Source organism: Asparagus officinalis, chromosome 8 (genome assembly GCF_001876935.1).
Source record: "Asparagus officinalis chromosome 8, Aspof.V1, whole genome shotgun sequence".
Taxonomy (NCBI): Eukaryota; Viridiplantae; Streptophyta; class Magnoliopsida; order Asparagales; family Asparagaceae; genus Asparagus; species Asparagus officinalis.
Window position 1 is genome coordinate 78,171,621 of NC_033801.1, and position 17,825 is coordinate 78,189,445.

Sequence of the window (17,825 nt, forward strand, 5' to 3'; positions counted from 1 at the left end):
ATCCATAATGCAAATATGATTCGTGTGCCTATAATTTTTTTAATTAAATAGAGTTATCTCTGCATAGGCACACACATTTGCGCGTTCTTTGGTTGGATACAGAAAAATTTTAGAAAACAACAATTATTATGTTGAAGGTTATACCCAGAAGGACATAAAAATTCATCTTATGTTGTTCCTTAAGTAAATAAGTGTGCACATGTTTATGCCTGAAAAAAGTTCCAGACAGTGATAGGCTTTTGACCCACATGGACACAAAGGGTTGGACTATCACAGGTAACAGTGTGTATTGAATTTTTGGTGACACACTATAGCAACTTCAAGATTTAGGAACCAGAATCTGATGTCAGTACAGATCTAGCGGGAAAAATTTAAAAACAAAATTATTCATTTCTTTTTTTATGACTAGTGCACATCAGCAGTTATTGCTTTACCACAATTATCTATTGATTGTCGATTTGCAGCTTTCGTTTGTTGTTAAGCTTTAATTGAAGTCTCCGAAATTTATAGAACGTTATGTGCACAATAATGGATCTCAGAGACGTTGCAATCCTAGATCTCCCTGAAGATGAAGACCATCTGTATCACATCTTCTACAGACGCATTTGGCTACTATATACCTGATTCTGGCTATTTGAGTTTATTGGCCCAAGTTCTACATCTATGCTTTATGTTACATACTCAATTGAATTCCAAGTTTTCCAAAACAAAATTTTAAAGAAGCTGAGTTTTGAAAACTTAAGCTATCAAATCACATTGACAACTAAAGTCTGAATCCTGTAACTATGGTTTAGGTATAGTGGAATTCATGTTCTCCAAATGAATTCAATAAACAATAATACTGCATATGACACTAGAGCATAAGATTCAGGCAATCAAGCACATCTCCAGCTTTGAAACTTGCATAAACCTTTCTGAGTTAAGGAGAAATTTTGTCATGACATGATTAATCTATAACTTCCTTCTTGTCCATGAACCTTGAAATCCCCAATCTCCAAGGCCCCACCCCAAAACCTCCCAAACACCCCCATCGACACACCGACAGGCCCTGCAAAACCCCCCGAACAAAAAACAGATAAACAAACTAACACAAAAAAACACACACACGAAAGGATACACACACATCCATATGTATCCCTAAAGTGTGTGTTCTTGTGTGCATGTGCACCAAAAAAGAGAGCTCTATCTTATTCAACTTTCAGTCAGCTTCTTCTCAATTCATCCAACCCATATGCCTACATCATCAATAGGTTGTTCTCTGCCTTATCGTCCCTAGTCTCACTACACATGCATTTAACATATCCCCCATAAAAAATCTAAGCACCTCAAAAGCTAAAGTTGTGCTATAGTTAAGAAAGCAGTTTCTCCCAGGCTTCTTAAACACTTCCATAAGCATCTTGAAAAAATATGAAAGCAGAACTCACACAAATAGCTAGAACCAGAGAGCTTAAAAGAAAGGTGGTATCCATAAACTTTGGTAGGTAGTTATATCCATTTAGAACCTAAAATAATATAGACTATAGTGGACATGAAAATAATCTACAAAGAAATGTTTTGTGTCTCCTTACTGTCTCCTTTTTCTTCCACTTTCACGAAATCATATTCAAGCTTAATAATATAAAAGCCAATTAGAGAGGTAGAGCACCTTGAATTCATTACCGAGCAACCAAAAAAGGTCATATTCATTCTATACCTTTGAAAGAAATTCATCCTTTGTCAGCTTGTAGTTACTATCAACATGATTCTTTGCAACTGCACGCTCATCAGCCCAAAAAACATACCATTTTGTCCAATCCACAGTCTTGTTGTAAGGAGCTTCACAAAGTTTCCTGCTTTTGCATATCCAGTAACTGCTGTTAGACAATTCTTGTTTCAAAAGGGTGATGGTGAACATGCAATCAATGGAAATAGTCGAGAAATCACTTTTCCTCGTATTGTCACCATTAAAGAAAGAAAATTCAGGGAATAAGTTATAATTTCTTGAAGGAATATATTCGGTAAAGAGTATGTTAAAGAAACAGAAAAGTTTTCTAGCTTGATTGTATAAAAATGAAGGAGAAGAGAAGAAACCGTTTTCTTCATTTCTCCTCTTCTTTCGATTTCTTCTATGCAGCAAACACTGCCTTTCAATTTGACAAATGAGTAGTAAAACATAAGAAAATAATAATAAAAAAATGATGACATACCCCAACAAGCTGATGAGTGGCCCTCCAGTTAAAGCAATAGTAAAAACTCCTCTTTCCTTGACTGAAATCTCAGACAACTGTGATATATACTCTGCTAAGTCAGTGGCTAACTCATCCAAACTTTCGAAAACTCGAGATTCATTTCTGCTTCCGAGATCGCCGGAATTTAAAGAAGCCATGTCTGCAGATCACTAGTCTACTAGCCAATAGTTCCTACATATATAAGAGTGAGAAAATTAAGTCAACATATAATTTTATCTATTATCTCTCTTAAGGTAACTCATTATGTGAGAATAACCCTGGCCTCTTAACTCAAAACAGGAAGGAAGAAATTTAATTAGCGCATGATAAAGATTTCTATCCTAACATTTGAGACACTAAAATGATAAAAGAAGAATAAGACGAGTTCACCAGTGAAACTTAATCTTACTACATACTTCTAATCCTCAATAAGTGCTAGACCTGCCTGATGAATAAAAAACAATAATAAAATGAAAAAAAAAGCAACAAAAAAAAGAAAAGTAAAGTAAAGTAAAAGACAACAAACAATTTTCAAATTAACAAAAGGAAAGAGGGCAAGCACTTGAACTCATAGAAGCATTGAGTAAGTCGAAATAACGAAGAATGGGTTTGAGTTTCTGGTAAATAAAGTTGTCATTTGACAAGATAACAGTTTGAAGTATCTGTAGCCTATAGCCATGTTCATGAATTAGAGGTAGCCGAAGTCATAATACAACAAAACCAGCTTTTTACACAAACAAAGACCAACATAGCAACTAAAGATAACCTCAACTTCAAGCTACAGCAAAGAACAAACTGCAAGACAACATAATCTCTTAATGAAATGTGACGGGCCAAAAAGCAAAACAGAGTTGAAGCTAACTGATAGTTATATTTCTCCATCAGACATGAAGGGAAGCTGAACCACCAAACCCTAATAAATATTGAGGTAGCTTCACATGTCAAACAAGCAATTATCTAATGAGATTAGGAGGAGGGTATCATTCAGTTGAAAGAAAAACACTCAGAAGTTGTAGTACCCAAGAAACATATAATGATAGAGAGACGGGAAACATTTGTATTCCTCACTTTAAAGAAATATTGTCACCAAACAATAAGATGAAATTGAAATTTTAAGGCAATAAAGAAATACCAAAACTTTTGTTTCATAAAAGGAAATGTTCCTAGCCCAACAACCTACAACCTCATCCTCAGAAATAGAATGAACATGGGTCCCAAAACCATCTTAACTAACCTCAGTGAGAAAAGTAGGCAAGAGAAAGTCCAACAATCTCTCCTACTCTAAAGATTCTCACAGCAAACTTTTTCTTCTTTAGAAAAAGCTCAGGATGAATCTCTGCAGTCAGAGCTTCAACGGAAACCACAATCACAAGAAAATGGAAAAGGGTATGCATCTTTTCTTTTCTTTTCTTTCTTTTTTTCCCCACCTTATGGCCTTATGCGACAACATCAAAACATGATAACAGAAAACAGAAAATGTCTGCATTGTTAAAGCAAAGGGATCGAAAAACATTAGTGACATAAAATCAAATTATTCAAGTGTGTTATGGTAAATAGAAAATGTTCATCGGTTTTTCATCCCACAATGCAGAAGATCAAACATTTATATTTCTGCAATTGGAAAACAAATAATCAATTTTTTCGGCCGAATGTCGGTTAAACTGTAATAATGTTTGGAACAAAAATCAAAATAGAAAAGTAATCATTTTATAGTTAATTTACATCCTGATGACATGCAATTGGGACTTCTCTCAAGGAAAATAGAAAATATCAGGGCAAAACCAAAATCATGAAAGAAGAACAATGCAATATTTCCTGAAATATAAAAAATAAACGAAAGATAGCTGAAATATCTATTTCTAATAATCCGTAAATTCACCACAATTATCTCTAAAAAAAATACAATTCCTTGCTATACATAACTGATGCCACCCGAATTTAGGGGGGGAAAGCACCTTTCAATTTCAATAATTAAACAAACCCCAGTTCCCAAAACGATCATATCTTTTCTCATTCATCATCAACTCAAGTAATAAAAAAAAACAAGAATAATAAGACAATAATTAAGGCGCAAGAACAAAAACCCATATCTTAACCATCAAATTCCATCAAAATAAAGCAAACCCAGATCCCAAAATCTGATCTTTCACATTCCTCCATTAAAAAATTCGAAAAAAAAAAAAGAAAAAAGAAAGAAGAGAGAGAGAGACTCACAAGAAAGAAGAGCAGAGAAAAGATGGGCGGCAGTGAGAACCAAAACAAAAGCAAAATCGAAGGTGGGCTGTCATCAAAAAATCCTTTTTATTTAATCAATTAATTATTAAACTAATCAAAACTAATAGCCAGGGGAGCTTTGGACTCACCCTCCAGCTGCACACACGTGCATCCCACCACCCTCTCCCCCTCTTTTATCAAAATACTCCCATTTCATCACAATCAACAATACAATTTAAAAGACTTCAGCAACTCTCTCAACTTGTTACATGAGAGCGAGAGCGAGAGAGCGAGAGAGATAATCCCTTTACTTTCTCTCACTCTGTCTCACTCATTCTCAAGAAAGGAAGAAAGGAGAGGAAAAAGACAAAGAGACAGATGGAGCAATGGAGTTAGGACACGTGTACCGATATCCTACTGTTCTCCAAAACCCACATCCCTCGTTTTCCAAAGTTGGGAGCTTTTCGCATTATCCCCAAAAATCCCATCCTTTAAACTCCTTTCTTATCTTATCCTGTGTACATAGTTTCCTTCATCACTCCGTGTTTTATTCACTGCTTTCCTTAGGAGTGGTAGCTTGCTCATATCAAACTCCTTGATCAGCTGTTTGATTTTTATTGTGGTGAGTTGGCTCACAAATGACATGGAATCTCATTCAACATTTATAGAGAATTTTTTTTTAAATCTATTTAAAAAGAACTAGAAGAAAAGATAATGAATTATGTTTCTATTACGTAATGATGGGATATAAAAAAATTAGCTCATACAAGTGAAGAGATGGTTGTTGGGGGAAGTTAAACAGAGATTCCGCCTAGATTTTTTTTTTTTTCCCTCCCCTGACCGTGAACATTGAACATTTCTTTGACCAGGTCTACGAAGAAAACTCAAAAGGAAAAATAGAAAAAAAGGAAAAATAATATGTACAGAGAGAGGGAGAGAGGAGATTGTTTACCTCATAAAATGTCTTATCTCTAAGAAAAGAATTCCCACCAACCTATGATGTTGCCGTTAATGAAAGAAAAACGTTCATCTTATAACATTTAACAAAACATTTACTCTTTGCACACAAGTACAGAGAAAACGAGAGGAGAGGGGAGAAAGTAGATGGTTTAAGAAAAGAAAAAAAACTACTCGCATAAGAAAATGACTTGTTTGATCAGAAGAAGACCATTTTATAAAGACAAAAAAAGGAGCTACTGGTACAAAGAAGATAGGGTTTCTTTGTTGAGGGGGAGAAGATAGGGATGCCTTGATGACAAACAGTACCGGGGTTCGAATTGTAAACGTTGTCCTTCCTCCGTGACAGCTGCGCTTATCCAATGAGATAAGTATATCAGCTCATAATTAAGGGACCCCGCCACTTAATTTCACGGTTACGGGTCGCTAACATTTGCCCGCTCTTAGATTGTAATTATAGCATGAGTACCGGGATGGGGGCGTGAGCCGATTCGAATTGCCGGGCCCAACTGGCCTAGCTCGGTTCCCGTCGAAAACCTGGCCCGGCCCACGCTGGGTCGGGTCCAATCCGGCTCGCACTGGACGTGCGTCGTAGGTCGGGCTGAGTTTTGAGCGAGGCTCCGGACGGAAATGAAGCTCAGCTCAACCCATGGTGTCTAATTTTTTTAACATTTACAATTAACATATTTTTTTCTCTTGTATTTTTTAAATTAAATTAAAACCAGATGAAATTTATTAACTTATCGTTATAGGCGTCAAAAATTACCTATAGGTCGCCGAACAAAATTCGAGACGGAGAGAAGACGATGAACGTCATTATCCGAGTCAATGAAGACTATCAGATGCCGATAAACGCATGAAGCGAATCGGCGAACCATTGACGACGTAGCAACAAGTCAAGAAAATGACTTGTTTGAAAGACCATTTTTATAAAGAAAAAAAAGGAGCTACTGGTACAAAGAAGATAGGGTTTCTTTGTTGAGGGGAAGAAGATAGGGATGCCTTGATGACAAACAGTACCGGGGTTCGAATTGTAAAAGTTGTCCTTCCTCAGTGACAGCTACGCTTATCCAATGAGATAAGTATATCAGCTCATAATTAAGGGACCCCGCCACTTAATTCCACGGTTACGGGTCGCTAACATTTGCCCGCTCTTAGATTGTAATTATGGCATGAGTACCGGGATGGGGGCGTGAGCCGGTTCGAATTGTCGGGCCCAACTGGCCTAGTTCGGTTCCTGTCGAAAACCTGGCCCGGCCCACGCTGGGTCGGGCCCAATCCGGCCCGCACTGGACGTGCGTCGTAGTTCGGGCTGAGTTTTGAGCGAGGCTCCGGACGGAAATGAAGCTCAGCTCAACCCATGGTGTCTAGTTTTTTTAACATTTACAATTAACATATTTTTTCTCTTGTATTTTTTAAATTAAATTAAACCTAGATGAAATTTTTTAACTTACCGTTATAGGCGTCAAAAATTGCCTATAGGTCGCCGAACACAATTCGAGACGGAGAGAAGACGATGAACGTCATTATCCGAGTCAAGGAAGACTATCAGATGCCGATAAACGCATGAAGCGAATCGGCAAACCATTGAGGACGTAGCAACAAGTCAAGAAAATGACTTGTTTGATCAGAAGAAGACCATTTTATAAAGACAAAAAGGAGCTACTGGTACAAAGAAGATAGGGTTTCTTTGTTGAGGGGGAGAAGATAGGGATGCCTTGATGACAAACAGTACTGGGGTTCGAATTGTAAACGTTGTCATGCCTCCGTGACAGCTGCGCTTATCCAATGAGATAAGTATATCAGCTCATAATTAAGGGACCCCGCCACTTAATTTCACGGTTACGGGTCGCTAACATTTGCCCGCTCTTAGATTGTAATTATAGCATGAGTACCGGGATGGGGGCGTGAGCTGGTTCGAATTGCCGGGCCTAACTGGCCTAGCTCGGTTCCCGTCGAAAACCTGGCCCGGCCCACGCTGGGTCGGGCCTAATCCGGCCCGCACTGGACGTGCGTCGTAGGTCGGGCTGAGTTTTGAGCGAGGCTCCGGACGGAAATGAAGCTCAGCTCAACCCATGGTGTCTAATTTTTTTAACATTTACAATTAACAAAAAATTTTCTCTTGTATTTTTTAAATAAAATTAAAACTAGATGAAATTTATTAACTTACCGTTATAGGCGTCAAAAATTACCTATAGGTCGCCGAACACAATTCGAGACGGAGAGAAGACGATGAACGTCATTATCCGAGTCAAGAAAGACTATCAGATGCCGATAAACGCATGAAGCGAATCGGCGAACCATTGACGACGTAGCAACAAGTCAAGAAAATGACTTGTTTGATCAGAAGAAGACCATTTTATAAAGACAAAAAACGAGCTACTGGTACAAAGAAGATAGAGTTTCTTTGTTGATGGGGAGAAGATATGGATGCCTTGATGACAAACAGTACTGGGTTCGAATTGTAAACGTTGTCCTTCCTCCGTGACAGCTGCGCTTATCCAATGAGATAAGTATATCAGCTCATAATTAAGGGACCACGCCACTTAATTCCACAGTTACGGGTCGCTAACATTTGTCCGTTCTTAGATTGTAATTATGGCATGAGTACCGGGATGGGGGCGTGAGCCTGTTTGAATTGTCGGGCCCAACTGGCCTAGCCCGGTTCCCGTCGAAAACCTGGCCCGGCCCACGCTGGGTCGGGCCCAATCCGGCCCGCACTGGACGTGCGTCGTAGGCCGGGCTGAGTTTTGAGCGAGGCTCCGGACGAAAATGAAGCTCAGCCAAGCCTATGGTGTTTAAATTTTTTAACATTTACAATTAACATATTTTTTCTCTTGTATTTTTTAATTAAATTTAAACTAGATGAAATTTATTAACTTCACGTGGACGTAGATCTTTCTCTAGAGTTCGAACCATGTATATATGTATGTTTGTGATGTTTCTCTATGTGAGGTTTATCTTTGCGCAACACACACATAATATCAAATCAAGAGTTTGAAATAGAAAAAATAAATTAAATATAATTTTATAAATATAAATACAAGTATAATATATTTTAAATAGAAAACATTAAATAAATAAAAAAAAGACAACACATGGGCCGTGGTTCCTGCACGACCCGCCTCTTGGAGGGTCATGGCCCGGGTTGGGTTCCATCCTATACCCGGGATCAGAGAGGCAGACACGACCCACTCTGACAAGCTTGGGCTCGGGTCAGTCACGGGTCGGCCTTGAACCCAACGGGCCGATTCATGGGCCTGAACGGGCCTGGTCCACACCCACCTCTCAGTATGACATGCGTACTTTTCAGAATTGTTTTACAGTAGCTAACACTCTTAAATTATTCTTTCTTATTTAGTATTTTCATATAATCTTCGTATTAGTATAATGATCTTTAGAGATAGATGATCGTAGAAGATTGCAGTATCAGAGAGGGCACATACAACAATTGTCAATTCAGGTTTGGAGATTGTGTAAATTAGGTGAATGCCCCCACAATTCTATTCACCGGTGAAAATAAATATAGTACAACATGCTTGGGCCAATAGTTGAGAAACGCCCAAAAAAGGTTACAAATAATATCTTACCTAAATACAAAGTGTTACTTAAAATAAACTATATGCAGAATATGTACACTGGTAAAAAACTGGCTATTCTAGAAGGAATTTATCGTCTAGAATAGCCAGATTTTCGTCTAAATTGATTATTCTAGAAGGAATTTATCATCTAGAATAGCCAGATTTTCATCTAAATTGATTATTCTAGACGGAATTTCGTCTAGAATGTTGGTCTAGTAAAGTTCCGTTGAGAATGCGTCATTCTAGCTGGAATTCCGTCTAGAAAATCCATCCTAGATGGAAATGCTTCCTAGACGGAATAAAATACCGTCTAGAATATTTTAGATAGAAAAGACAACCGTCTAGGATAATCCTAGATGGAAATTTCGTCTAAAATGTATCCTCTGCGAAAATTCCGTCTAAAATGTATCCTCTGCAGAAATTCCGTCTAGGATACTCATCCTAGACGGAATTTCTGTCTAGGATACATCTAAACATCCTAGATGGAATTTTCGTCTAGGATGCTACAGTAGTGTTTTTTTCAAGAATCTACTTTGCACGGCATAACTATTGTCATAACTATTTTGTATAACCAAGAGAGCTTTAAAAAGAGTTTTAAGTGTGTTTAACAATTGTTTAAAGTTTGTTTAGTTTGCTTAAAGCTTGGTTTGTGAAGATATTTTCACAAGAGGAAGTGGAGATCAATTCTTGGTGTTTGAGCTTCATTTAAAGCTTGGTTTGTGAAGATATTTTCACAAGAGGAAGTGGAGATCAATTCTTGGTGTTTGAGCTTCAATTCATCTCTCCTACTCTTGTCATTTTAGAGAAGTTTTTCTAAACTCAATTTCTAGCGTTATATTTACATTGTTTATTGATTGTCATCTCTATAAGCTAAATTTTTATAATTGAGTTTAGTTTGTTTTGATTATACTCTTTGTTCACACACAACATATTGAGCTTATTGTATTTACATACATAGTATAATTTGGGGTTTCTGGGTTTGTGATTTAGAGAGTGAGATTTTATTGTGTTCTCATCCATATTAGAGAATAAATTATTGTATTGAACTTTTATTGTGAGGATACACTTTGTAATATAATTATACACCGAGAGGAGTGTGTGGTGAGAGACGGGATCGTCCCAAGAGGAGTGGCGTCGGTAGTAAAGTCTAGGGAGAGGTTATAAATCGGAGCACTTGAGGGAGACACGGACTAGAGACCAACATTTAGAGGGTGTAGAGTGAGATTGTAAGAGTGTTGATTGTAAAGTTTTTGGTGAGCTGAAAAATCGAGTGTGAGGTGTAAACGTTTTCGGGTGAGCGTCGAAAACCCGGTATGATAGTGAATTTCTCGCCGGGAGTGGGGAGCGGAGAGATAGAACGAAAGGTCCAAACTCCGTGATCATTTTGCTTGTGTTTGAGTTTGCTTTAGCGTTTCATTTGTGCTTAGTGTTCATTATATTCTTGTCGTCATTCTCAATTGCTCTTTGTTTATATTGTCCACTATCGTGTTTATATTGCTTTGTGTTTATATCACTCTTAGTTTCAGATCCTTGCATATTAAGTGTTGTATATCTAATTTTCTAGGATATTTGTTAATAAGTTTTTAATTGGCATTAAATCGAATTAGATTAGCATAAACCTTATTCCCCCCCCCCCCCCCCCCCCGGGTTCTTTCCTAGTGGCATTAGGGTCTAACAACCAAGTCCTTGGACTCGAGCTTTTCATGAACAAAATGACAATTATTGCTTTCAATATATATGCTTGGCGCATTCATCATGAAACACCAGATTTGCAGTGATGTGTAGAGCCGCCCGATAGTCACAATACAAAGTAGCTGGATGAGAAGTAAGGACCCATAAATCAAAAAGAATTGACGTAGCCAAATCACTTCACAAGTAGTTGTTGTCATAGCCCGATATTCTGATTATGTAGAGATCGAAACGCAAAACAAAAGATTATTTCTTGAAATGCCAAGATATAGGCTATTTACCCAAGAAAATGAAATAGCTCGCGGTTGAATGTTGGTTCATGGTGCAACCCCAATTTGCATCAATATAAGCGTTACGTGTAAGTTCACTGTCTGAAGAGAGCAAAATATCATGTCCTTTGAAGGACTTGATATAGCACAAAAACGTAGTGCCACATTGAGATGACTTTCCTTAATTAGGATCCTGCATGGACTGGCTAGGAATGTGAAACGGAGTAACATATATCAGAGCTACTAATCGTGAGATACAAAACTCGTCCGATGAGAAGTCGATAGTGAGCTGGGTCGGTAATGCTTGGTCTTGAGCCATGCATCAAGTGATGTTGTTGCTCCACGGAAAAGGACATTGGTCGCGAGCCACGTAGGCCGATTTTAGAGAATATATCAAGCGCATACTTCCTCTGGCGAAGCACAATCCTAGAAGGACATGCAACGAGGTATTTCAATCCCTAGAAAATATTTCGAGTGACCAAGGTCCTTGATTCGGAACAATGACATCGTCGACATAATTGGGAACAACAATGAAAGAGTTGCCTCGACACAAAGTAAATAAAGAACAATTGGTCTTTGACTGATGGTAGTCAATGGCCAAGAGTGATGCAGTGCATTTTTGGTACTAATTCATTGGAACAATAGGGCCGTTATGCTCATTACTAAACTTGTTGAAGAGATGAAATAGAACCAAGGTCTATCTTTTTGATCAGAGGTTGAATCGATCATCAGAAGAAGAATTAGGCCAAAAATTAGGATACATTCTGGGAAAATGAAACTTCCATGGAAGAGAAGCAAATGAAACGCTTTCATAAGAATTCTCGTAGAATCGAGAATGAAGTTTTCATTCTGTACATGCCACGCCATCGGCACTGCACAGTGCGACATGAGGTACACGGGTAGTCGTAAATTCTAACCGACGCCTTTCAAACAAGAAAATCAAAGCAAAAGTGCCTCGCGGCTGTCGCCCCTCTCTCCTTTATGTTCCAATTATGAGTTGGGCGCTTTAACCATCAATAAAATTTCCATTTGTCCGAGATCTAGGCATAATTAGCAATCCATTCTACAATTCTTCGTGAATTCCGGGTCCAAACGGATTCAAAATAAACCTCTTGAAGAGTGGGACCTCCTCATCCACGTGAAAAAAGTCAAGAAGAGGGCCTGGATCTGTCAATTCCCGACGTTTCTCTCCTCCTTCCGCGCTTGCGGCTGGTAAGAACTTTCGCGCCGTCCTGTTAAGGAACGTCACTACCTGTGCTGTTTGGTATCTATGGCAAGAGCGCAATTGTCGCATCTTCTTTAAAAAAGAAACTAACAAAACAGAGCTGGTAAAACAGATCGCCAACACAGTGTTGATCAGACTTTCCGCTCTGAGGCTCAAGGACGCTAATGATGTCCCCATTCTCTGCACTGCAATACAGTGAATGGGGACTGCCCATTTCTCCCGCATGAGTCGGTGGCCAAGACTTGCTCATGGATGAAACCAAAAAATACTGGTCTTTCATTCGATCTCGGAAGTTGTTGATTAGACCACAAATGCGTCACTTTAAGAAGGAGAAAGTGTTAAGTGCTCTTTCGCCCCGTCTTCCTTTCTTTTCTCCCTAAAATTACTAAGTTCAGGCTCGCTTTCCTATAGTTTTTTTTTCTCTTAGGCCGGATACGACATTCCCAACACTCATCCCGATGTTTGTTGTGAATTAAAGTGACCGGGAAGGTACGGGGGAGTGCTTGTTGAGAAAGATGCTAATTAAGCCCCGGGTTTTGCTTTGAGCGCGAGGTGATAGAGTTTAGGCCAAGACTAGAGGTAGAGTTCAAAATTAACTTCCTTGCCGGTCTGCCCTTCGTCATTGTTGGTTTGCTTTGAATATTGGACCAAGGCTCGATTGACCACTTCATCATCTGAAGGAAAAGCTCGCTATAGAGCAATGCGGCTCGATTGACCACTTCATGTTGCTTGAGGAAGAGTGTTACTAAAATGGAGACGAACCGGAATCACGTTTCTACATCCTAGGTCTCCCCGTTCCGTCATCTGGCTTATGTTCTTCATGTAGCACACCGTCGGATCACTAAGGCCGACTTTCTGGGCCGGGTCATTTCGGGGCAAGCGGATCATTTATCATAAAGAGGAGTCTTCGGGTATCTAGGCATGGTTTATGCCATGATCAGTATAGGTGTTCTTGGATTTCTTGTTTGGGCTCATCATATGTTTACTGTGGGCTTAGACGTTGATACGCGTGCTTACTTCACCGCAGCTACCATGATCATAGCTGTCCCCACTGGAATCAAAATCAGACCCATACTTGTTTGTGGCAAGCGCTCTATCCTTCTATAACTTTTTTGAATGTGTTTTTTCGTGTGGTTGTTGAAGATGATGGACGTTTCTTCTAATTCCTTGTTCTTTGTTAACCCTACCCTCTCTGATCCATTCGACACGTGCAATTTCTTTTCCGTCGATACGTCCTTCTTAGACTGATTGCTTTAAGGAATCCGCACTCAGTTGCTATTGATCTCCATTCTACAATTCTTCTCATTACCCCCTCGGCTCGGGGAAAATTATCTCACAAACAAAGGAATTGTACAGTACAAAATAACATAAAAACAGAAAAATTCGAAAAAGATGTGTACCTTAAGATCTTGGTCGTGCCATCATCAGGCCCGAGGGTCTTTGGTCGTATTTGGTAACAATCCCTATTTATTAATCTGCCAAACCAAACTATTCCTACTTCCCCATTGTTCCTACCAATGTTCCTACCAAATCTGCCATAAAATGAAAAATAAAAAAAAGTAAGTGGACCTGACCCCTTGAATCATGACTATATCAGCTATTCTGATATTTAAATTCGATATATATTAAATTGTAGCCTCAGTTAAACAAACTAGTAATCTAATCAGTCATCTAATCTTAGGCTTCGCTACCTGACTTATCAGCCAGCAAGTAAACTACCTTAATCCCCTGAAGTGAAGTAAGGATTTGGAAGCTCAGGAGCAAGAGTCACTGTAGTTGCTACGGCCAGGGGAGCTAGTCTCGTAACTGCGGGCAGTTCGAGTTCTAGTTCTTTACAAGACAGATGGGAACTGTCGCTAACAAGTGTGCCCTGAGTGGAATCCTACTTATACTTTTTCTACTATATTGGCAGGACGGGTGCCAGCCAAGTTATTAGTAGCTAGGCAGCTAAGCCAGTAGTAGTTCAGTTCAGGTCAGGGCATGAAGCTACAGGTTCTATTTTCGGTCGTGAGCCCTCTTTTTGTGCTACTCCTACGGGAAGAAGATAAGAAAACGCGAAGCGTTCTCTTGGTTTCCCAAGCAAACAATATAGTCCCGGCCAGGCCCAGGCAGTGAGCTGTAAGCGATGTCAGGGCCCGCAGTAGAGAGGGAAGCTGTGACTGTAAGCTAAAAGTGTCCACTTGGTTCAGTCAAATCTAAGTCAGTATCAAGACGCTAAAAGAGAAAAAAGATTCTTCACAAAGTCTTCCACCAGGGGATGCTGTCATCAGCGGCATCGGAATCGGATAAAGAGCGCTTCGTGATTAGGTGGTTAACGCTCTATACGCCTAAGCAGTGTTTGGTTACCAGTCGTCTTCTTTGCTCCTTTCTGATAGCGGGAAGGTTGAGTGCACCTGAACTGAATTATACGGCTAGTTATAGAGAGATGAAGGACCACTTCGTAAGGAGGTAGTTCGACGGTCTTTTATCTCGCGACCGGTGAAAGTTGGTTTCATAATTCGATGAAAGAAGCACATTCACCAGCCTTTATACCAACCCTTGCGCTAAGAGGTTACCCTTTTGATTCAGCCTTACCTTAAGGAACTGAGACCTCTGTTGAGTGAGTCCTCTCTCACTACCTCGCTATCTAATCAAGATGGTACCGCTAAAGATTACCATGGATTCCTCCTACCTCTTTTCATTTGAGAAGTTTTCGACTCTCTTTATCGCCAGGGGTTTCACCGCCTATAGCTCTCTTTGCTTTGGCAGAAAGCACTCTGTTAGATCGATATTCCGATCCGCACGTTCGCTCTTCCGTCTGTTTTCTGTAATTGGTTGAGAAGAAGAACTGGTCTAATATTCCAGCCCAAGTTTTCAGGGATTCTATTTCGATCCAAACCCGACACATCTTTCTTTCTATACGAAATTCGTTCGACCTTTTTTTCGGCAGACTTAACACCAATCTCGACAAAAAAAAGAAAAGTACGGATTTCGAGACTGACATATTAGAAAGGCTTCGGATTTTCAAATCAAGAATAGAAGTCTTTAGGGCACAGTAGAAATAGAAAGAGCTTATTCGTCGACGCACGCAACTTTTTCTTTTTATCGGTATGCTTGCGAAGAAAGGGATTTTTCGTTTTATGACTTGTTAAGTACGTTCCTCTTACTATGAAGCTTCTTTCAGTCGAGTGACTTCGTACCTCTCCTGACCGAGAAAAACGACGTTCCAGAGGCATCTTCCATTCATTTGGATTTTGGTTTTTTCGCACCATATTTAGATCTGCCTTTTCTTCGATCCGGAATTCCATCCAAATTGAAATTCTTGGCTCCTCGAATACAATGGGATTTCACACCTGGCGAATCTTTCACTCTACCTCCTCTGACTAAGACCATAGGATGTTCCTGCGAATTATGACCTTCGCCCGGAATGTGAGCAAATATCTCATGTTTATTGCTGCTCAACTGTACTTTGGCTATCTTACGTAGAGCTGAATTTGGTTTTTTCGGTGTTCTCGTCAGAACACGCTGGCATACTCCTTTCTTCTGGGGACATTGATCCGAAGCTCGAGTACGGTCCGTGCGCCGTTTTTCTTCTCTACCATGACGAATCAATTGATTGAATGTAGGCATCCATCTTTCCTATGTCCTTCCCCCCTTTGCCCTATCACTAGTGGTTACTCCCGATCCGAAGCACCCCTTTTCCATTCATAGAGAGATCCAATCGTCAAAATCAATAAAAAGGCCATCATGGACCAAGATCCAAACGGATCAATCTTGTTGGGAGGTACTGCCCAAGGAGAAGAAAAGGTGACTTCCGGATCAGGGATAATAAATAAAATAGAAACCGGATAAAATCGTATATCGAAACGACTTCTGGCATCACCGGAGGGATCGGAACCACATTCGTGGGCCGACAATTTTTCTGGATAGGTCGAACTATTGGAAGCAAATGGAAAAGGAACACCAAGTAGGATCAAAGAAACTAGCGGACTCATCACTAAATAGATAAAAATAGGTGCAAATTCCGACATCACCAAAGCCCACTTCGTTCTCTCGCTCTGCTCGCGGCGCTCCTTGCTCGCGGAGCGGCATACCGAAAAAAAAGAAGCTTCCTCCTCCGACATTAACTACCGTCTAGTAAAGTTCTCTATCCCTTTTCTCAACAAAGGAGATAAAGAATGGACTAGAGCGGCCATGCTTCTCGAGAAGGTTGCGTTAATGATAAAGATCTCTGGGGAAACCGCTAAAAAAAGATTGAACATGTGGGAGGGAGGAGAGATAACAAATTCTGCTGCTTTCATTTCCCCCGTCTGGAGCACAGTTATTTCTTATCTTATCTAAAAAGTGACTCAAGAAAGATGAAAAAAGAAGACTGAAAACACTTTTTCGAAAGAGCTTTAGAGAGAGATTTTGGTTTTTCCGCACCCGCAAGCCCAGCCCAAGCCTATCAGTTTTGGCCGTTGTTTTTTCCTGGGGCATCCTATGTGAAAAGTGTTGAGAAAGCATTTGCTCTTCATAGCGCTCTCACTCATTCCTATTCATGGGGATTCCGTAAATATCCCATTCAAGTCGAATCAGGATCAACTAGGACAGAAATAAAGCATTGGGTCGAACTCTTCTTTGGTGTCAAGGTAATAGCTATGAATAGTCATCGACTCCCCCGAAAGGGTAGAAGAATGGGACCTATTATGGGACATACAATGCATTACAGACGTATGATCATTACGCTTCAACCGGGTTATTCTATTCCACCTCTTATAGAGAAAAGAACTTAAAGCAAAATACTTAATAACACGGCGATACATTTATACAAAACTTCTACCCCGAGCACACGCAATGGAGCCGTAGACAGTCAAGTCCGAAGGCGCACTTCATCGGGTTCATCTTCAGCTTGTATTCTCTGCATCTCTGTATGGCAATGCAATGTAGTTGGACCCTCATGTCGATCCGAATGAATCAGTCTTTGATGTCTGTTCGAGCCTAACGACTTTCGAAGCCGACTAACACCGGTGTCATTCTTTCTAGCAAAGCCTTAAGGAAGTTCATGTAGACTTCCTCCTTAAGATCCTCATGCAAAAGTGCATTATTGACATCGAGCTGGTGCAACTCGCAGTTCCGCGCAAAAGCAATTGCAAGCAAACACCGAATAATGACAACGCTAGCAGTATGTGCAAAAGTTTCATGGTAATCCAAACCCTCCACCTGAGTAAAACCTTCGGCCGCTAGGTGTGCCTTATAGCGCTCAACACCCCCGTCACGTTTGTACTTAATCTTGTACATCCACTTAGAATCAATAGCTTTCTTGCCCGGTGGAAGATGATCAAGCGTCCGAGTGGTGTTACTCTCCAAGGCTTGACTTTTCCTTTTATCGCGGCCTCCTGCCAATTGGCCTCCTTGACCGCCTGATAGAAGTAGTTCGGCTCATCTCCGAGATGATGGCCGCTAAAGAAACATGCATGAGCAGCAAAAATCTTATCATCAAGTGACATAATGTGCAATAGGATGGACCATACCTGAGTTAGCTGGGGGCGTGAGGCAAGATTACGAGGAAAATCTTACCTAAATACAATGTGTGATTTATCTCATGCCTAGAGCACAATGTGTTGCTTAAAATAAAAGATATGCAGAATATGTACAAAATACATATCTCTAATAGACTGTGACATGTTGTGCGTGACGCGGAAGCATGACAACCAAACGGGCG

General features: G+C 40.0%; 3 protein-coding genes across 11 annotated transcripts in view; all 3 read right to left on the reverse strand.

Annotated features, from left to right (window-relative positions):
- LOC109822581 (probable 6-phosphogluconolactonase 1) overlaps positions 1-5,683 on the reverse strand; it is a 9,663-nt gene extending 3,980 nt beyond the window's left edge. The window contains exons 1-3 of one of the 9 annotated variants that reach the window (XM_020388796.1): positions 5,374-5,683; positions 2,187-2,399; positions 1,694-1,850 (exon numbers count right to left, since the gene is read on the reverse strand). In XM_020388796.1, the coding sequence (XP_020244385.1) occupies positions 1,694-1,850; positions 2,187-2,365 (336 nt within the window). In that variant the 5' untranslated portion in view covers positions 2,366-2,399; positions 5,374-5,683. The other 8 variants (XM_020388806.1, XM_020388805.1, XM_020388801.1 and 5 more) reach the window with 8 other exon arrangements.
- LOC109822623 (ribosomal protein S12, mitochondrial) lies at positions 15,346-15,894 on the reverse strand. The gene has a single exon (XM_020388857.1). The coding sequence runs from the start codon at positions 15,749-15,751 to the stop codon at positions 15,365-15,367; it is 387 nt and encodes a 128-aa protein (XP_020244446.1). The 5' UTR covers positions 15,752-15,894; the 3' UTR covers positions 15,346-15,364.
- Positions 15,777-16,328, reverse strand: LOC109822622 (NADH-ubiquinone oxidoreductase chain 3). Its single transcript, XM_020388856.1, has one exon. It carries the CDS (start codon positions 16,243-16,245, stop codon positions 15,796-15,798), a length of 450 nt encoding a protein of 149 aa, XP_020244445.1. The 5' UTR covers positions 16,246-16,328; the 3' UTR covers positions 15,777-15,795.